This window comes from Lemur catta, chromosome 3 (genome assembly GCF_020740605.2).
Source record: "Lemur catta isolate mLemCat1 chromosome 3, mLemCat1.pri, whole genome shotgun sequence".
Lineage (NCBI taxonomy): Eukaryota > Metazoa > Chordata > Mammalia > Primates > Lemuridae > Lemur > Lemur catta.
The window spans coordinates 107452748-107474570 of record NC_059130.1 but is presented as its reverse complement, the minus strand read 5'-3'; the positions used below and the strand labels follow the sequence as shown (position 1 = coordinate 107474570).

At 42.4% G+C, this 21823-nt stretch overlaps 1 protein-coding gene across 6 annotated transcripts in view; it reads left to right on the top strand.

The window, feature by feature from the left end:
• Positions 1 to 3301: 3301 nt before the first annotated feature.
• Positions 3302 to 21823, top strand: part of WDTC1 (WD and tetratricopeptide repeats 1) — a 61893-nt gene continuing 43371 nt past the window's right edge. For 3 of the 6 annotated variants that reach the window (XM_045545837.1, XM_045545834.1, XM_045545836.1), the window contains exons 1-2: positions 3413 to 3732; positions 21021 to 21168. In XM_045545837.1, coding sequence (XP_045401793.1) covers positions 21121 to 21168 — 48 coding nt within the window. In that variant the 5' untranslated portion in view covers positions 3413 to 3732; positions 21021 to 21120. Of the gene's footprint in view, positions 3733 to 3961; positions 4093 to 21020; positions 21169 to 21823 lie in introns of those variants that run through there. The other 3 variants (XM_045545831.1, XM_045545835.1, XM_045545833.1) reach the window with 3 other exon arrangements.

Below are 21823 nucleotides of genomic sequence, written 5' to 3'. Positions count from 1 at the left end.
GCAATCTTTGCCTTTGTTGGCTAGATTGAAAGGAGAGGGAGACATTTAGTTTAGGAAAGAAGATTTAGTGGGGACATGAGAGCTTCATTATCTGAAGCTTTTTTAAGGTCCAAGGGGATCATTATGACTACCATTCCTGCTAATCCCCACCAAATTGGCTCAGACCCTTTTATGGTTTACACAAATATCACCTTATTTAATACACAAAATCTGTTGCCACAGAGAACAGAATTGGGATAAATAAGTGGACGTAACAACTTCATTATTAAGAGCTGCTTAATGATCAGAGTAGTTCAAACGAGAAAACACATGTTGCCTATGAGATGGAGAACTTGCTTTCCTGGGAAGGGCTGAGTAGAGAACTGAGGGTGTGCAGAATGGAAGCCGATTAGGGCCCACTTGACTCTAAGATTCAGACTCAAGTTTGGGGAGCAAGATTGGGTAATTGTTTCTTAGCCTCACTAAGTTGGGTTTAGAGTAGGAACAGAAGATCAGTAAGACACATGGGGCCGGGCTCGGTGGCTCACGCTTGTAATCCTAGCACTCTGGGAGGCTGAGGCAGGCGGATCGTTTGAGCTCAGGAGTTCGAAACCAGCCTGAGCAAGAGCGAGATCCCGTCTCTACTAAAAATAGTAAGAAATTAGCTGGACAACTAAAATATATACAAAAAATTAGCTGGGCATAGTGGTGCATGCCTGTAGTCCCAACTACTTGGGAGGCTGAGGCAGAAGGATCACTTGAGCCCAGGAGTTTGAGGTTGCTGTGAGCTAGGCTGATGCCATGGCACTCTAGCCTGGGCAACAGAGTGAGACTCTGTCTCAAAAAATATATATATATCTACCTAATACAATAATTGCTTCTAGAGTATCTCTGACACATGATTATATAGCCTGTACTTGAATACCACCAGAGACAGAGAGCTTACCCCCTCTCAAAGTAGCCCAGCTCTATTGGTTAGAAAATTCACTCCTAATCTGAAAACATCTATGGTTGGGAGGTATGTCTGATTCTGAACTTAACCTTCTTGTGAGTCTCCGTTTATTCTATATGAAATGGGTGTAAGAATAATACCTAACAGGCCGGGCGCGGTGGCTCACGCCTGTAATCCTAGCACTCTGGGAGGCCGAGGCAGGTGGATTGCTCGAGGTCAGGAGTTCGAGACCAGCCTGAGCAAGAGCGAGACCTCGTCTCTACTAAAAATAGAAATAAATTATCTGGCCAACTAAAAATACATATGCAAAAAATTAGCCGGGCATGGTGGCGCATGCCTGTAGTCCCAGCTACTCGGGAGGCTGAGGCAGAAGGATCGCTTAAGCCCAGGACTTTGAGGTTGCTGTGAGCTAGGCTGATGCCACGGTACTCACTCTAGCCCGGGCAACAGAGTGAGACTCTGTCTCAAAAAAAAAAAAAAGAATAATACCTAACAGATATGGTGGTTGGAAGGATCAAGTGAGTTAGTGTGTGTGAAGTGTATGTATATGTGTATTTATATACACATGTATATAGACATTTATATATAGGCAGTTCTATATGGAGAGAGAGAGCGAGAGTGAGGGAGAGGGAGAGAATGTAAGCATGAGCACAAGCAAGTACCTGGTAGAAAATAATAAATAGCACCTGCAGCTATTATTGCTATTATTGTTTTTTTCCTGTCATTCCACTTTCTACCAACAAAAGTTCATTCTGACAACAAATATTTACTGAGTGTTTGCTACGTGCTGTTGGACTGGGCTAGGAGTCACAGAAACAACACCCACCCTTCTCTGTTGGTATTAATATTTCTGAGATCCTCTGTGACCTTGCCAGCACAGAACAAGGGTTTAGAATGGGGGTTCTGGATTCATATAGTATGGATTTGAATCCCAACTTCCTAGCTATGTGATTTTAGGAGTGTTGCTTAATCCACTTGTAAGCACTTATTTCCCATGGTAATTGTTCAATAAATGTTAGCTATTATTCAGTTTAATTGACCCAATGCCCCAAACCAAGGTTGCAGCGTGAACCTGGGGAGCTACGGATAGAAGATCTCAAAGCTTTCTTCTAGTCCCAATGTTCTATGAATTTTTTTTTTAATATTCAATGGAACAGCTGTGGGGGAAAGGTCAAGAGGAATGACCCACAACATTTTTAGGAGAAAATGGGTAGGGTAGGTTCTTTACTAAATGGAGAAAAATCACTTTGGGGAGATCATAGACTAATCCATACTCATGATGTGAGCAGAATCAGAAAAAGCAAGCAACTCATGGGGTGATAAATGCGAGACAAACACTGTAAATGCCAAATATGTATACTCAGTCTTTCCTGAGGGTGGGTGCTGCCTGGTTCTCACATGAGGGACAGGCAGTGTTCAAAGACTCAGACTCTAGAGTCAGGCAGATCTGGGTTTGAATCCCAATTTGCTCCCTTATCAGCTATGTGACCCTGAGCAAGTTGCTCTTAACTTCTTTGTGCTTCAGTTTCTTTTCTCTTCTGCAAAACACAGACAGCAATAGTACCTATCTAAGGAACTGTACCCAATTCAGTGTGAATAAAAACGAATTATTACCTGACAAATGGCACCCTATGAGAGAGTGACAAGTTTCCCTTCTCAGAAGGCGATGAACTTCCTTAGAGGTGTCTCCTCTATCAGACTTGGAACTACACAAGGCTGAAACTGCCTCTCTTCCTCAGACGTGGGAACACCAGTGTTTCCACCAGTTTCAGAGGGACCTTGTCTCTCCCATCTGCCTGAGGGTTCCCAGAGTGTGTGTGTGTGGCTGACTCCCTTCCAGGTCACTCAGTGTAGGACCGATTCTCTATTATCCGTTTCCTTCAGGGCCAGGAGACAAGAAAGAATGTGCTTCTTCAGCAGCCCAGAGAGCAGGAAGGAGCAGGCTGAGGCTCCGTTCTGGGGGGCCCTCGGGCCCTAGCCTGAGGTATCACTCAATTCAGGTGCTCAGAGGAAGACCTGAGGAGCTGTTAGGGGACTGTATGAAGTTCTAGGGGCCAATGGGCGAGTGAGTGGGCGTATGTACCAGCCGCTGTGTGACGAAGCGCGGTGGTGGGGTGGGAGGTGCGTCCGGGTAACTAATGGCAACCGCGAGGGGTAAGCCCGCTCGGCCGGAGAGCTCCTCCATGGCGAAAAACTACGACTCCCAGGATACCCCAGGGCCCAGCCTGGCTTTCCCGCCCGCCCACTGGCTGCCGGTCCCGCGAGCGGCGAAGCGGATTGGCCGCGGCAGTGCAGAGCTCCCCCACTAGCAGGTTAGTGGGTGCCGCCGGCAGCAGACGTTGACCGGGCCCGGGGGGGCGGGGGGGGCGCGGGGGCCCGCCTTGCCATTCTGGAAACGCTCGGGCGCTGTCTCCGTTGCGTAGCCGCAGGCTGTGAGGCGTGGGGCGGAGGCGGAGACTGCGTGGCGCAGGCGCGGTGCTGGGCTTCTCCTGGGTCCCCAGACAGCTGGAGGAGATAAACAGAGGAGGAGGAGGGAGGGGAGTGCGTGTGTGAGAGCGCGCGAGGGAGTGTGAGTGTGTGTGAGCGCGGGTGTGAGGCGGTGCGCAGGGGCGGGCGGAGGCGCTGTCCGGCCCCGGCCAGGCGCTGGGCGGAGAGCATGGGAAGAGGCTAGAGCTGCCCGGGCCCCCTAGCCCTCTCCCCGGGATCCGCGCCCCCACTCCCGGGAGAGGGGCCGGCCCCCTCCGGACGGACATGGGCTCCTGAAGTTGCGCCTCTGCGGGTCCGGGGAAGAGACCTGACAGGTACGAGACGACGCCGCCCCCTGCCCTCCGCTGGCGCCGAGGCTGGGACCGGCTCCCGCAGCCCCGGCACACGGGCCGCCAGCTCTGGGCCGGCTCCAGCCCTGCCGGCCTGGGGCCTGAGTCCGCCCGCCTCGGGGCTCCGGGGTGTGCCGAGAGGGGTCAGGCCTTGCTGGGGCGGAGGGCAGAGTGGGCCGGGGGCGGGGTGGGGGTGGAGGGCTGGTCAGGACGTGTGGGGAAGGCTGTGGGAATCCCCGGAGGCTCTACCGAGGGAGAGGTGGAAGTCGTTCCGTCTTGGGACTTTTTTGTGGAGTTTTTGTTTGACATCTAATCTGGCGCTGATCTCAGGAAGAAGGGGCAGGTGTAAGTGCCGGGAGGGCAACGTGCAACGTTGCCCTGCCCTCTTAGTGTGTGTGTTCTCGTTCTCTCTCTCTCTCTCTCTCTCTCTCTCTCTCTCTCTCTCGTCCACCGCAGATTCCCTTAGTGGCCCATCCTGGCACCAAAACGAACTCTGCCAAGGTGTTTCCACCAGGCGACTGTAGTGCCCTGTACGTAGGGCCTCTACTTGGGAATGGGCTATTCAGTACCCACTTCGAAGGGTAAATAGGAAGTGAGGAGATAGACTGCGAACCAGTAGGATCCAATTCTTGTTACTGAAAGCTGCAGTGGGACGCCTCCTTGCCAGCCGGGTTGAATTTGCTTGGTGCCCTCTGGCTCTTTCTCCTCTGCAGGTGTATACTTCCATGGTTTCTAGAGAAGAGGTATCAGGGCCTAAGATTAACAGCCTAATTTGACTGTTTCCTCCAAAGTTCTGTTCTTTGACTTTCTTTAACCTCCTAAGGTAGTGGTAGAGCAACTTTAAAGTTTTCCTCTCAAGTTTAGGAGCCTGGCAGGATGGGTGTAGATAGCTTCCTTATTCTTTTCAAGGATGGGGTTGATGATCAGGGTAAAGTGACAATTAAGTGTTCCCTTTTTAACAAAGCCTGAAACAGTTTTGAGAGGAAAACTATTCTGAGCGCACATTCTGACTCAAAGACATTATGAAATTTCACCTACAGGACAGATATGCCCAGTGGCCTGCACTAAGCTTTTCTGTGTCTTAGAGTCCTTGAGTGGCCAGGCTCTGCTCACTGTGGTGAAGGAACTACTTAATGCTATTTCTGTCTTGAGTTCTGACTTATTCTTTCTTGTAATTCTTATATCTTTAGAGGGATTGAATTGAATCTTTGCTGTTGAGTATAATAACCAGATCCTCTATAACAGACCAGGGAGTAACTAGTGGGGCTCCTTTAGGCCGAGTCTGAGACTACTGAGATTTTTCACTGTAGGTTGTTATATTTCATTGCCAAAACAACCTTTTATGTCATAATTGATCATGCTGCTTTAAGTTTGGGATCCTGTTATCCTTTCCTTTTTTGACCTGTTTGGGGTCACTTACATTAAAGTCTTATCTCGATTTGTAGAAGCAGTGCTTTTGGATCAACTCTGCAGAATAATTGGGTAACAGTCCATATTTCTGCCTAGGACTCCTTCCCTGGAGGTCACTGAGGGAAAGAGAATATGTGTAATGATTATGATGATGGTGTTAATGTCTATTTACCAGTTTGGAGTTTTAGATCTGTCACACAATTGGCAATTTTTCTAGCTGGAAGGAGTTCAGTATTGACCCATGCATCATTTGTAGGGCATTTTCACACATCTGCACTTCAGGATCCGAAAGTACACAACTGGAAATCTTGAAGGCTACTGCTAAACATCTGTGGATCTTGAGGGTCCAACTGCTGAGGAAGATCCAGACTGTGACTTGTTCTTTAATTATTTTTATTTTTCTTGTCTCCTTTTAAGTTAGGGGATGTGGCCCACATGTATGGTTCTGAGTCTCAGAGAGGGAGTCATAGACAACAAGTAATATGGTGATACTTGTCTTTGGGTCATTGGTTTAATGATCTGTCCTGTTTCTTTTCTTCTTTCATCCTCACTTTTCCACACCCTCCACTGCATCTTTGGGCTGCCATTGCACATTGCTGGACCCACAGAACCCTTGGGTTGTGCTTTCTTATTAGCTAACACCTCTTTAAAAACCTAAGTCCTGACAGTTGCTATTAGAAACCAGTCCCTTGGTGTTATGTTTAATTCTGGTTAATTTAATTTGAGAGATATTTACTAGTTGGAGTGTATCCTAAAAAGTGACTGACATTTATTGAGGGCCTGGTAGATCTTGGGCTCAGTCCTAGGTAGTTGTCTTATTTTATCCAGTTTAACCTTCATGACTGTCCTGTGAGGCAGGAATCGTATTCCCTATTATACATATGAAGAAACAGATTCAGGTAGGCTAAGTAATTTGCGTAAGGTCACACAGCTAGTAAGAGGAAGGATTGGAATTCAAACCCAGGTCTGTCTGCTCTGTGATATTAAGTTGCCTCTGGGACTGTGACACATGAGGAAGAGCTGAAAAGACGAAGGCTAAGAGTCTGGGGGAACATGATACCTTCCTTCAAATACTTGAAGAATTGTCATGAGGAAAGGGAACTGGACTTTCTCTGTGTGATTCTAGAAGACAGCCCTAGGATTAAATGACAGACATTCCAAGAGGGTAGACTTTGGCTTGATAGGAGAGAATTTGGCTTTCTAAAAACAAAACGGGCTGCCTGTGAGGGAGTGAGTTACCCATCATTGGAGGTATTTAAGGAGAGGCTTTGTCACTTCATATTAAAAATATGACAGAGGGGTTCAGACTTATGTAGGTACTCGAACTAAGTGATCTTTTAGTATCTTAAACTCTGATTCTGTAAAAATGATATTAAACTCCCAGTGTTTTGATCTGTAAAAAGCTACCATGTATTGAATACTCAATATGTATTACCATTTGTTAGACACTTTTTCTACAATATTTCATTTAATCCTGAGAAATCCCCTATAAAGAAGTTATTACCATTTTTCTCACTTTACAAATGAGGAAACTGAGACTCTAGAAAGTTAAGGAATATGCTGGAGGTTACACAGCTAGTAGTGGTAGGACTGATGTTTGAACCCATGTCTGCCACTTCTTAGTGTGACCCTAGGGTAAATCATGTGTCCTCTCTGAACTACAGATTGCTCATCTGTAAAATGAGGCTTATGATAGCATCTATCTTATAGTGGGTTTATGAGGACTAAATGATGTAATGTGTGCTTTCCACTAGACCTCAATGATTGCCCTCAACAGCTGGGCTTGGGTGTAAAGGGGTACCACTTTGATGACTTCCTCAGTGTAAATTCCAAACTGACTGAACCCTGAGAATTCTGGGGCCCATCTTTGTGCTATTAGTAATAGCTGCTGACTCCTCAAAGGATTTTGTGGCATTAGTGACTAATACCTTAAAAACTTGAATCCTGAATAAGGGGAGAATGCAGTCAACAGGTCAGAGTATGGAAGACAGTGTCAGAGGCCCTGTGCAAAGAAAATTCTCAGCCACCCCTTATAGAGCCAGATTCAGGGATCACTGTTTGCATTTTTATATTTATTATCTTCTTTTAGGATACAAGGTCACAACTGCTAGAGCTGTGACAGAGCTGGATGCCAAGAATAATGACCCTTAATCCTCCCTGTAGCCATCTGGGGAGGTATTAACCCTATTTTCTTAGGGTGTCGGGGTGGGGAGCAGGATCAGACTTTGCCCAGGGAGCTATCCAGGAGCTCTTGAGGGCAGTGTTAGGATCAAGACCTTTGTGAAATTTTGTCCTTATTCATAACTCCCAGATTCTATTTTTGTAAAGCATAAAACTTCTTATCTCTGAACATTTTAGGGAACCTTTCTCAGAATGCGAGCCAGGCATTCATGGTCAGGGAGCTTCATCAGTGGAGTCTTGAGTGCTGATGGCCTACCTGGTTTCCTTTTTTGAGTCACACATCTGGATATAAAACAGCTGCAACTGAGTTAGAAAGGAAGCATTTCCAAATTGATTGGTTTAGTTTTCCTTGATCTTCCTGCTAGGAGTAGGGTTAGAGGGTGAAACTTCAAAGGCTTCTCTATGAGAGGTACTTTGAATTGTGGCAGGATTTGTGAAGATGCAAGTTAAAGGCAAAATCTATGACTGCAGATGCTCTTAAGTAGTGAGAGAAGACAGCATTATCAAAATATGCTCTCCTTTCTTTTTCTGTTCTCTTCCACTACCTTAAGATAATTGTGGGCCCAGGAGAAGGCAGGATAATTAGCTATGATCGCTGAAAAACAAAGTTCTGAGATATCCAGGAAAAATTTCCACAAAGCTCAAATGGTAATATAGATCCCACTGGGGCAGAGGAGACGTTAAGGTGAGTTTTCATCCAGAATCTCCCAGAAAGTGAAGTATTTTTTAGGATAGGCTTCTATAGAGAAAGCTTCAAGCAGTCTCATGTGGGATCATTTGAGCCCGGAGCCACAAAGATGGCAAAGAACTTTTCCAAAGATACTTTGCTGATGGGCCTGTCCTACCAGCCACACCTTTCCCAGAAACCATTCCAGAAACTGTGCCAACTTAGTCTATGACCCTGAAATGGCACTCTTTAAATCTGTATTTCAGACCAGCAGAGTCAGGGCAATTTTGATCCTTTAGTTTAACCCTAAAGAATGGCAAAAGACAATTTCTTTTGGGCAAGACTGCTGAGAGACATGATCTGATTCAAGATAGTAATTTTTTTTGAGACAGGGTCTTTCTCTGTTGCCTGGGCTAGAGCGCGATAGCATCATCATAGCTCACTGCAGCCTCCAATTCCTGGGCTCAAGTTATCCTCCTGCCTCAGCCTCCCAAGTAGCTGTGACTACAGGTGCAGCACACCACTATGCCTGGCTAAGAGACAAGGTCTCACTATTGTTCAGGCTGGTCTTGAACTCCTGGCCTCAAGCGATCCTCCCACCTGGACCTCCCAAAGTGCTAGGATTATAGACGTGAGCCACCATGCCTGGCCAGTAATAGTAATTATTTTTTGGTGACCAGTGGCCTGGGCCCTAGAGTCAGACTGTTTAGGTTGACTCTCCATTTAATAACTGTGACTTTGGCAAATTAACTTTTCTGTGCCTCAGATCCTGCATATGTAAAATGAGGATAATAATGTTCCTGTCTCATAGGGTTGTTATGAGGAGTCTGTAAGGTAACACTTGTAAAATGTTCAGAATATTCAAAAAATATTACTTACCGAGCTTGGTGTCAGGCATTTTACATGTGTGCTCTTTCATTCCTCATCAGCCTGTAAAGGTAGGTATTATTATCAGATTAGGAAACTGAAGGTGAGAAGCGTCAAGTCTCACAGAAAATAGGTGGCAAAGCTGGGATTTGAACCGTAGTTCTGTTATATTCCACAGCTCAACTCTTCACTTTATTATGCTACTTCCAGTGACTTTTATGCACTGAAAGTACAGCTCAGTCATTGCTTTATTGCATATTTCTTCTTTTTTCCTTTCTTTTTTATTTATTTATTTATTTTTAAGAGACAAGGTTTTCCTCTGTTGCCCAGGCTCTGGAGTGCAGTGGCGAGATCATAGCTCACCACAGCCTTGAACTCCTGAGCTCTAGCGATCCTCCTGCCTCAGGCTCCCACCATACATGGCTAATTTTTCTTTTCTTTTCTTTTCTTTTTCTGGTTTAAGAGACAGTCTCACTGTGTTGCCCAGGCTGGTCTCAAACTCCTGGGTTTAAGCTATCCTCCCGCCTTGGCCTCCCAAAGTGCTGGGATTATAGGCGTGAGCCACCATGCCTGGCATTTTTCTTCTTTTCTATAGGATTGCTCCAATAAGAAAACCACTACAAATAGAGTAAAAGGAAACTTGCATACATCTTTTTGCATAATTCAGAATGTTGAAAGGGGGTCAGTTGTCATCCTGGTTGGGGGCAGGCACCTCCCTGCTATGGGAGGTAGTACATCCAGTGGAAAGGGAATAGATCATTTCTATTCCATCTCTGGTCTGCTGCTAACTAGTAGTATCTCCTTAGAATCATAGGATAGTGTCATTGGAAGGGGTTTTGTAGCTCATCTCAGAGTCCACTTCTCATTTTACAGATGACGAAATAGACTGAGAGTGTGAAATGCCAATTAAAAGCAGAGGCTGGCCTGAAGCACAAGACCCTAGATCCCAGTCAAGTGCATCTTCCTCAGCACTACATAGTGTTGTGCTTCAGTTCTTCCTTGTTAAATGGGGATAATAATAGCTTTCTAGCTTCCTCACAGGACTGTCATGAAGTTCAAATTAAAATCATGAGCAGAAGCACTTTGACAGCTATCAAACATTGTTATGTATGCAAGGTAGTCATGCTATTATTTGCTAAAAGCAAATATTTATTGGTGCCTGCTAAGCCTGCATCATTTCTGGGTGGCAAAGGGGATCAATAGATAAATTGGATGAAGAGCTGGCCTTCAGCATACTTTTAGTCTTTTAAGGAAGAAAAGCCACATAAATAACCACAGCTCAAGGTAGGGGACAAACAAAGAAAATACAACCAAATTTTCTTTTCATAAGTTGTGATTTTAGGTGCAGAAAAGGGTTTCAGGGCTTTTCTTTCTTCTTTATGATTGACATATAATTCATATACCATAAAATCTACTCTTTTAAAGTATATAATTCATCAGTTTTATTTATTTATTATTCTACAGACAGAGTCTCACTCTATCTTTTATTTATTTATTATTTTACAGACAAGGTCTCACTCCATCACCCAGGCTGGAAGTACAGTGGCATAATCATAGCTCACTATAATCTCAAACTCCTGGGCTCAAGTGATACTCCTGCCTTAGTCTCCCAAGTAGCTGGAATTACAGGCGAATGCCACCACACCAGGCTAATTTTTCTATTTTTGGTAGAGAGAGGATCTTGCCATGTTTCCCAAGCTGGCCTTGAATTCCTGGCCTCAGGTGATCCTCCCATCTCACAAAGTGCTAGAATTATAGGTGGGAGCCACCACACCCAGTTCACATCACCACATCACTTTTTTTTTTTTTTTTTTGAGACAGAATCTCACTTTGTTGCCAGGGCTAGAGTGAGTGCCGTGGCGTCAGCCTAACTCACAGCAACCTCAAACTCCTGGGCTTAAGCGATCCTACTGCCTCAGCCTCCCGAGTAGCTGGGACTACAGGCATGCGCCACCATGCCCGGCTAATTTTTTCTATATATATTTTAGTTGGCCAGATAATTTCTTTCTATTTTTAGTAGAGATGGGGTCTCGCTCTTGCTCAGGCTGGTCTCGAACTCCTGACCTTGAGCGATCCACCTGCCTCGGCCTCCCAGAGGGCTAGGATTACAGGCGTGAGCCACCACGCCCAGCCCACATCACTTTTAATATGGTCACAAAGTTGTGCAGCTGTCACTGCTATCTAATTGAAAACATTTTTGTCACCTAAAAAGGAAACACATACCCTTGAGCTATCATGACCCACCCTGAAATTACCCTCCTCTCCTCCTCAGCCCTAGGTAATTGCTAATCTACTTTCTGTCTTTGTAGGTTTTCCTATTCTTGACATTTCACATAAATGGAATAATACATATGGTGGTCTTTTGTGACTGGCTTCTTTCACTTAGCATAATGTTTTCAAGTTTCATCAGTTGTAGTATGAATTAGTATTTCATTCCTTTGTATGGCTGAATGATACTCCATTATATGGATATACTGCATTGTATTTATTCATTCATCAGTTGGACATCTGGGTTGTTTCCACTTTTGAGCTATTAGGAATATTTGTGTACAAGTTTTTGTGTGGACATATATTGTTAATTCTCTTGGGTATATACCTACGAATGAAATTGCTGGGTCATATGGTAACTCTATGTTTAACTTTCTGAAGTGGGGCTTTTCTTAGAGCCAGATTCAAACTCAAGTTTTCTTCAGTCCAAAGCTGGTTCCTAACTGCTATTTCTACCTTATTATAAAAACAGAAAAGGTTTCCTGTAGAATATTTGGAAAATAACCAACATCATCTTTCTTCCTACCACAGAAATGACTACTGGCTAACATCTTTGGTGCATATCCTTCTAATTATAGCATAGCATTACACTTTTTTGGTTTGACTTTTTTCCCCTCAAGACTGAGATGGCCATATATATGTCTGGACCTAATATATTAACTTTATATGATTTTCCATTTCATTAATCAGTCATCCATGTTTTAGATGACTGTACCATAGGAAAGAAAGATTTTTAAAAGGATTTTATTACAAAAAATTCCAAATACGTGCAAAGTAAACAGAATGGGACAGAACAACGAACCCCCATGCACCCATCATCCTATTTTAACAACTATCAATGTGCTACCATTCTTATTTCATCTATACCTCCCCTACTTCCTACCACCCCATTCAATTTTTTTAGGTAAAGTTTACAAATATTAAAATGCACTAATCTTGATTATATAGTTTTGACAAATGGATATACCTATGTAACACATACTCTCGTCAATATATAGAACCTTTCTGTCACTCTAGAAAGTTCTCAGGTGTCCTTTTTGGTCCCCAAGCCTCCAGGAAACACTGTTCTGATTTTTTTCCACAGTAGTTTTGCCTATTCTAGAATTTCATATAAATAGAATCATATAGTACATACTTTTTTATGTCTGGCTTTTGTCATTCAAAATCTGTAAGATTTGTCCATGTTGTTGCCTATATTCTTTCATTTTTGTGGGTTTTAAACAAATAACAGCTTTATTGGGATATAATTTCCATACCACACAATTCACCCATTTAAAGTGTACAAGTCATTGGTTTTTAGTATATGCACAAGTATGTGCAACAGTCTCCACAGTCATTTTCAGAACATTTTTTTACCTCAAAAAGGAACCCCAACCACAATGAGATACCATTTTCATACCCAGTGGGATGGCAATACTTTAAAAATACAAACTAAAAACTAGGAACAGAAGATAACAAGTACTGGCAAGGATGTAGATAAATTGGAACCCTCACACATTTCTAGTGAGAATGTAAAATGGGGTAGCCACTTGCGGAAAACAAGTTGATGATTCCTCAAAAAGTTAAACATAGAATTGCCACATGACAGAGCAATTCCACTTCTAGATATATAACCAAAAGAACTGAAAACAGGTATTCAAATAAATTCTTTTTTTTTTTTTTTTGAGACAGAGTCTCACTCTGTTGCCTGGGCCAGAGTGCCGTGGCATCAGCCTAGCTCACAGCAACCTCAAACTCCTGGGCTCAAGCAATACTCCTGCCTCAGCCTCCCGAGTAGCTGGGACTACAGGCATGTGCCACCATGCCCAGCTAATTTTTTCTGTATATATTTTTAGTTGTCCATATAATCTCTTTCTATTTTTAGTAGAGATGGGGTCTCACTCTTGCTCAGGCTGGTCTCGAACTCCTGAGCTCAAATGATCCACCCGCCTCGGCCTCCCAGAGTGCTAGGATTACAGGCGTGAGCCACCTCGCCCGGCCCAAACAGATTCTTGGACACGAATGTTTATAGCAGCACTGTTCACAACAGCCAACAGATGAGTGGATGAATACAATATGGTATATCAATACAATGGAGTAGTACTCAGTCATAAAAAGGAATGAGGTACTGATACTACAACATGGATGAACCTCAAAAGCATGATGCTAAGTGAAAGAAACCAGACCCAAAGGCCACATATGATAGGATTCCATAGAGACAGAAAGCCAGTTGGTGGTTGCCTGGTGCTGGGGTGTGGGGAGAGGATGGAGACTGACTACTTAATGGGTATAGGGTTTTCTTTTGGGGTGATGGAAATTTTGGGGGACTAGCTAGGGGTGATGGTTGCACAGCATGGTGAATGTACTAAATATCACTGAATTGTATACTTCAAAATGATAAATTTTGATATGTGAATTTCACTTCAATTAAAAAAAAGAAACCCATATTTTTTAACTATCACTCCCCTATTTCCCTATGCCCTTCAGCGCAAAGCAACCATTAATCTACTTTCTATTTCTATTTTAGACATTTCATATAAATGGAATTATACAATATGTGAGCTTCTTTCACTTAGCATAGCGTTACCATATTTCATCTATGTTGTAGCATGTATCTATTTCATTCCTTTTTATGGCCAAATAACATTCCATTATATGGATATACCACATTTGGTTTATCTGTTCATCAGCTGATGGATGTTTGGTTATACCTTTTGGCTATTATGAATAATGCTGCTGTAAACATTTTTGCACAGATTTTTGTTTGGAGTTCCTTTGTTTTTAGCAAAGTTGTGTTTTCCTTTCTGGTCTTGCATTTCAAACCTAGTAGAGGTGATAAAGACTTGCTATATGCTCTTTGCCTCATCCATCCTACAATGGAATCTCCAATGTCAGCTTCGTCTCTGGTAGGGAAACAAGGGAGAAATATTGTAACCCATGCTATTGAGCATAGCATATACAACAGGAATTACCAGGTTTTAGTAGAATTCAAATTTGGCTAACATCTGTTGAGCACCTACTATGATCCATGTACTGTTAATGTTCTTTCATATATATTTTTTTATCATTTATTTCTTCATAAGAGCACACTGAAGTGTAGGAGTTAGCATCCCCATTTTACAAATAAGGAAACCGAAACTTAGAAAAGTTAAATAACTTACCTAAGCAGGTACTAATTGGCATACTAAGAGGGGAGGGGGCTGCGATTCAGGCCCAGGTGCCTAAGCATTTTAAGTCTACCTCTCTTTCTGCTCCATTAGCCAGAGCCAGGCAAGGACTATGGCATATGTGAAAAGGGTGGCTCCTCTTGTTTGGATATTACCATCCAATCCTTGGTTCCAGATGAGTAATCTTCACAGATGTACTTTGTTCTAAGGCTTACTAACCTGAGGCTGTTGTATTACTGGTACCCCTTGCATTATGAGTAGATTAATTCCTCCAAATCAAGCTGTCAATTGAATTTTATTTTCTTGTTAGCTTTGTTTGTAATAGTACAGATATGCTCATAGAAAAAAACTTTCCCAGTAGCCTAAAGTAAAAGTTTGTGGATGGCTCACACCTATAATCCTAGCACTTTGGGAGGCCGAGGTGGGAGGATCACTTGAGGCTAGGAGGTGTAGACTAGCCTGAGCAACAGAGTGAGACCTGTCTCTACAAAAATATAGAAAAATTAGCTGGGCATGGTGACACACGCCTGTAGTCCCAGCTACTTGGGAGGCAGGAGGATCACTTGAGCCCAGGATTTGGAGGTTGCAGTGAGTTATGATGATGACACTGCACTCTAGCCTGGGTGTCAGAGCAAGACCCTGGTTACAAAAGAAGAAAAGAAAAAAGTTTATGGAAGTGATGGGGTTAAGTGTTGACATGCTAGGCATTTTAGAGCTCCAGGAATAGAATACGTTTTGGGAGGTGTAACATCTGCCTAGCAGCTCATATTTTCTTTGTAACATTATGTCATATGTTTTCCTCTGTGCCTTAGGTATTTTTATATTTTTCATAATTCTACCTCCCAGAAATCAGCTTCCTTCTTCCTTTTTGTTGAGTATCTACTAGAGCCAGCCTGCAATATCCTAAATTACAGTAGAAGTCACATTTAAACCTTTGTCCTCTAGAGAAACTTTTTGTTGAACTTTTCATATTTTGCAAACATGTTAGCCCTCAACATTATTAGAGCATTAAGTGTGAAAATCAGGGTATATTGTTAACTGTGCTCTCTTTAGAATGAGGAATACACATTAAAAGTTACTTGTGATCTGTTATGGTTCCCATTTTCCGTTAGTGATTTCCAAGTTGTCTTTCTTGCTCTACTCTCATATGTTTAGTTTGTTTCCCTTTCTGTCATTTCTGTGCTTTCTTCTGAGGTATATGAATAAATGAGTATAAATAAGATTTATTATTCCATGTATTCCTTCTGAATTTACTGTCCTAGCTATTCCTTTTGGTCAGTTAAATTTCCTTTTTTCAGTCTCTCTATGGTTACAATGGCCTTGGTGCCACTGATATTCAATTAAGGACAATTATATTGTGAGCCCTTGAAGAGAAGAATCTGTGTTTGGCTTGTTTTCTGCTGTATTTTCAAAGTCTACCACAGTGCCTGGCATAATAAGCATTGAAAATTTTATTTTATGAATTCTTGAAGTTACTAATTTCAGCCTTTTTGCCTCTCGGCCAAAACTGAACATTATGTAATTTGCATACTGCACCAGAGATAGAAATCCCCTTGATGTAGTCTTTTCTAGTGTTTAATCATATATGTAACTTACTTTTGTCAATTCCAAATCTCCCATTCATATCATTCCATATCTGGGTTCTTGACTATTTCAGAGTCCTGCTTAAAATAATGCTTTAAAAATTTGTTTTTTTGTTTTTTGTTTGTTTTGGAGACAGGGTCTTGCTCTGTCGCCCAGGCTAGAGTGCAGTGACATCTTCATAGCTCACTGGAACCTCAAATTTCTAGGCTCAAGCAGTCCTCCTGCCTCAGCCTCCCAAGTAGCTGGGACTACAGGGTGCACGACCATGCCCAGCTAATTGTATTTTATTTTATTTATTTATTTTTCTGTAGAGATGGGGTCTCATTATGGCCCAGGCTGGTCCTGAACTCCTGGCCTCAAGCAGTCCTCCCATTTCTGCCTCCCAAAGTGCTGGGATTATAGGCATGAGCTACTGCACCTGGCTGCTTTTAAAATTTTACCATGATTAAGTTTCCTCATCTTGAAATAACTATGGATTTATTGATCTGATTATTTGTGTTTGAGACACTTTTAGATGAAACTAGTTGTGCCCCTTGGTAGATTTAAGGGTATTTCCCTCCTGATATGAACCTTCTAAATAATCTCTGTTTATAAGTGTTTCCAGTTACACTTGTAAAAATTTTTGGAAAGGCACTGAGTCTCTGTTTCCTTGAGAGGTCATGCTCCAGGATGAGCTATCTGCCAGTGTGCCATCATTTCTCCTGAGGATGGGAGCAGAAGTGTTCATCAAAATGCTAACTAGGCATTAGTTGTATTTAATTTGACATTTTGGTTTAAAAAAATTTTTTTTGTAGAGATGGGGGCGGTTCTTACTATGTTGCCCAGGCTGATCTTGAACTCCTAGCCTCAAGCAATCCTCCTGCCTTGGGGTCCCAGAGTGCTGGGATTACAGGCATAAGCCACCATGCCCAATCTGACATTTTAGTTTTTTAAACCTCTGCCTACCAGTCTGATATTATTATTATTATTTTTACTCTACCAAAAGCCTGTGAAAGTCTGATAGTATTTTAAATACCAATTTCCATTTTACCATTTACCTGAGTTGTGGTTTCCTGCTTGTCTGGTTTCTTTTTTTTCCCTCTCTTGTTTCTTTTAATATTTTCAAGTCACACATTAATCTTAGCTGAAGCCCCTTGCCTTTGATTTTGAGCTGTCTTAATATGGGTACTATCTTTCATCTCAGTATTTTCCCGTGTCTAGCACAGTGCTCGGTGCTTGGTAAATATTCAGCATTTTGAGAAAATTAATGAATGAGTAGTGGCAATTTAGTTGTGTCTTTTGGTGGACTCTCATAATGATAGTTGTTCTAGGAAATTACATGCCATAGTGGTTAAGAACATGGACTTTGAAATCATACAGCCCTGGGTTTGAGTTCTTGCTCCAGCTCCTGCTTATTAACTCTGTAACATTGTAAAAATTGTTTCATGTCCATAAGTCTATTTTCTTATCTGTAAGATGGTAATAGTAATCGTGTCTACCAGGCAAGTTTTTTGAAACACTCTTCCTCTACAGCCTTAGCACTCTCTCCCCAGGAGTGTTTATCTCCAGTTCTTCTTGTCATTCGTGTTTCAGCTTAAATGTCATCTCAGCCCCTCTGTATCAGGCAGGATTTGTAGTTGTATGCAACAGAAACCAACTCTGGCTGATTATGGAAAGGATATTAGGGAAACTCACAAAACATCAGGGAAGGCCACAGAACCAGGCTTGAAGAATGGGCTCAAAAAAGGGAAATTAAGCAGCAGGCAGGACCCACAACCAAAATCATTCACAGAACCAGTTCAGTGAGGACACTGCAGCCACCACCACTTACATGGCTACCACCAGCTGCACTGGACTTAATGGCCATTATCCCTTGCTACACCCCAGCATGGAATCTTTGTGATCCTCTGACTCTGTGACACTAGATCCTGATTCAAGTTCTGAGGTAATAAGTCTGGTTGGCATAAGTTGGGCTGTATGGGTATGTTCTAGCTGCAAGGGAGCGTTAGAAAGAGAACTCAGTCACCATCATTCTTACTTCATAATGGGAAGGGGCTCTGCTTCCCACCAGACTCAAATGGGAAATTCCCAAAGTATAAGAAGGAGTTCAAATGCTGAACAGCCAGAAACTCCACAAATATCCACTACCTCGTCTTTGCCCTCAAGTCTAAAAGTAGCGTGCCAGTCACTCTCACATCAACTTGTTTTGTTGTCATCATAGCACTTTTCACTATCAGATATTTTCTTGTATATCATTATTTATTGTCTGTTCCTTCCTGCTAAAATGTAAGTACCATGAGAGCGAGGACCTTGCCCATTTTGCTCACTGTTGTATCTCCTGGGCCCAGAACAGTACCTGGCATATAGTAGAAGCTTCCTGTGTTTATTTGTTGAATGAATGAATATAAAGCACTTATCACAGTGCCTGGCACATATTAAGTGCATATTCGTTAACATAGTATTTCTTAACAGATAAAAACATTTATATTCTTAAAAGAAAAAACTTTTTACTTCCATTATTTCATGTGACCTCAACAGTAGCCCTCTGAAGAAAAGGGTTTTAGGACGTAAGGAATGAGCCTTTTTCTGGTGAAGCATACATAGGCTCTTCAGTGTTTGTTCCAGTGCTTCCTGTGCCTGTGAGTCACAGGAATGAGTGCCTACTTGGAGAGATTAAGAAACTTGAGCAAGGTCACACAACCGTTCTTACTTAAACCAGATACACTCAGGCTTTGGTGTTATTTCCATTATAAGCCTCATCTTGTATTCTTGGTGATTGTGGGGAAATTATCATTGTTGTTTTAGCTTTAACAACCCAGAGCTATAGACACACTCACAGGCCAGTGTTTGGATTATATGAATTTGTTCAAATTCACATTTTTTATTTGATGGCCAAAGGCCCCTGGAAAAGTCATCATAAAACTATAGTTTTCAGCTATTCATGGTGTTCTTGGTGCTCACAGGGTTTGTGACCCCAAATAGTGCCGGCAACTGCCATATCTGCCTGGTAATGTCACTATGCAATGCTGAATGGTTTCCATGTTGTAAGGGAAGGTTCTTGCCCTTTGAAGTGTTTATGATCCCCAAAATTGATCATGGAAACATTAGCCCCAAAGAACTCAGGCTGAATAGGAACGTTTAATCTAGCAGCAAGTTTTTAAATTGTCCTACTGTGTCCCTTACACTAAAGGGAAAAAAATATCTGCAATAACATAATGTTTAGGTGTAGCATTTCCTATTGTGGTTAAATGCCAAAAGAAAGAAAGAAGTCTGCTCGCAGATAGGGTGGAGAAGGTATGATTTCTGGAGGGTGTGCTAGGAATCTTCAGGAGTCCAGCTAGTTGGGAGATCTAGAAATGGCACAGGATGTCCTGAGAGCTGGGAGGTTGGCAGGGAGGCCTGGTGAATCCGGAGAGCCATCTCCGCAGCACAAAGGGCCATCACTGGGAAGAAAGACTAGACTTCTCCTGTGTGGCTCCAGAAGTAGAACCGGAGCCGAAAGGTGGAAATAACAGAAGACAGACTGTCTTTAAAAATTTAGTGTTTTTAAAAATCTGATTATAGGCCGGGCGCGGTGGCTCACGCCTGTAATCCTAGCACTCTGGGAGGCCGAGGCAGGTGGATCGCTCAAGGTCAGGAGTTCGAGACCAGCCTGAGCAAGAGCGAGACCCCATCTCTACTAAAAAAATAGAAAGAAATTATCTGGCCAACTAAAATATATATAGAAAAAATTAGCCAGGCATGGTGGCACGTGCCTGTAGTCCCAGCTACCCGGGAGGCTGAGGCAGTAGGATCGCTGAAGCCCAGGAGTTTGAGGTTGCTGTGAGCTAGGCTGACACCACGGCACTCACTCTAGCCCGGGCAACAAAGCGAGACTCTGTCTCAAAAAAAAAAAAAAAAAATCTGATTATAAAGTTAATGTGCTTTGATAGAAAATTTTTGAAAATATCAAAAAGTAGAAGAAAAAAATCATAGTATTATCCAAAGATACTGCTTAATATTATTTTTTTATATTTCCTTTTTATTTTTTAAATTTTTTTTTTTCTTTTTGGCAGAGACAGGGTCTCACTGTTGCTCAGGCTGGTCTCGAACTCCAGAGCTCAAGCAATCCTCCCGCCTCGGCTTCCCAGAATGCTAGGATTATAGGCATTAGCCACCGCACCCAGCCTGTATTTCCTTTTTTTTTTTTTGCCTCAAAAAGTGACATTTATTCAAAGAAAAAAAATGACAGATGTCCATCCCTTGGTTTCCATCCCTCCCCACTATATTTCCTTTTTTAAACATAGCTGTGATAATAGTGTTTAATGAAAAAGCAGGATGTTATTATATAAATATTATAATATGATATGAGCATTTTTCCTTCATAATTAGCATTTCTAATCTGCATAATAATGTATGGCTATACATTATTTGGCCATTTCTCTATTATTGAAACTTAAGTGGTTTTAGTTTTTTTGCTGTTAAAAATCTGATGAATATACTTGGGTATGGAACTTTATTTCTTATATTTTGAATTTTTTGTGGTAAATTCTCAGAAGTAGGATTAATTGGTCTTTGTAACCTTCAGAGTTATATATTGCTTTAAGAGTTGGTGAGACTAAATGCCTACCTAGGAGAATGTTGAAGAGGGATTTCTTTATTAAGTTGGATCTTGGCACAATCACCATAACACTTCCTTTTCATTCTTTGATTCTATGAATCTGTTAGAGAGTTAAGGGTTCTATCTGTGATACTGATTTGGCTTCAGGGAGAGCTAAGCTGAGGGTCAGAGATTTGAAGCATAATTGAAAGTTCAGACAGGCTGCCACAGATCCATATTGAACAAGTGAAACTTGATGTCTTTCTACCTGTGTGTCTTGTTCTAACTTTCAGGATATGCTACCATCTTCCTTTATACTTATATCCAACCCCACTATTTTCTAGTGAAGTATACATAACTCCTTCAGTGTTTGTTCTAATGCTTCCTGTGGCTGTGAGTCACTGTCCTCCCCACCCCCTTCACCCATTCCAGAGGTTCTTCAACACTGTGGAGCAGAGCCAGCCCAACATGCCATAAATCATAGACAATAGCCAGTTCACTGGGTACCTGGGTGGGCTGTTTTAGGTATGGAATTAGGGCTCTGAAGCCACCTTATTCCATCCCCCAAGATTTGATGATTTTTTTCCCTCAGGTAATTAAATGTGTGTCTTAGGGACCTGGGCGTGGCTGGAATGCTCAAGGGTCCTGAAGATCCTTCTATAGCTTCCTTCTGTTGAACTCATTAAGAGAAGATGGCAAAAGTCAACATAACTAGAGACCTCATCCGTAGGCAGATCAAGGTAAGCACCCCAGACCTTTGAACCAGAGCATGAGATCCTTTCTTCCCCAAAGATTCATTTTACAGATGAAAAAACTGAGATCTAGAGTTGGTGACTCACCTAAAGTCACATAGCTAGTTATTGGGAGACCCAGAACTGAAATCAAGGTTTCTGGCCTCCTTATCTTGTTTTATCCAAGAACACAAAACTCGTGGAGACTCTTCTGTCTAAGCATTTATGCCTGGGATGCTAAGATTAATGTAGGCTTGTAAAAGATTGGAAGCCATTATGTGTTGTGCACATGCACGCACATTCACGTGGTAGGGCATAGCACACAAGAGTAAATATAGCTTCTTCATGTTGCTCCAGCTGCTAAGTTGTATATATAACAGAGCCTGGGAGAGTCTTAATCCCAGTCCAGTTTAGATTCTTTTTTCTCTTTTTCGAGACTCTCCTGGGTCCTCTGCAGTTTTAATATAGAAGACATTCTATAATACCTGTGAGATGAATGGATGACTGGGAAGTCAAGTTCAGTTAGTGTAGTAACCCCAGGCTTTGTCAGGGAAACCCTCAATAAAGGAGCCATAGAAGGATAATGGAATAGATTCAACCAAGACATGATGTGCTCCAGCTCAAGTAATCCCAAACTGGAGCCAGGAGCTTAACCTTACCACTG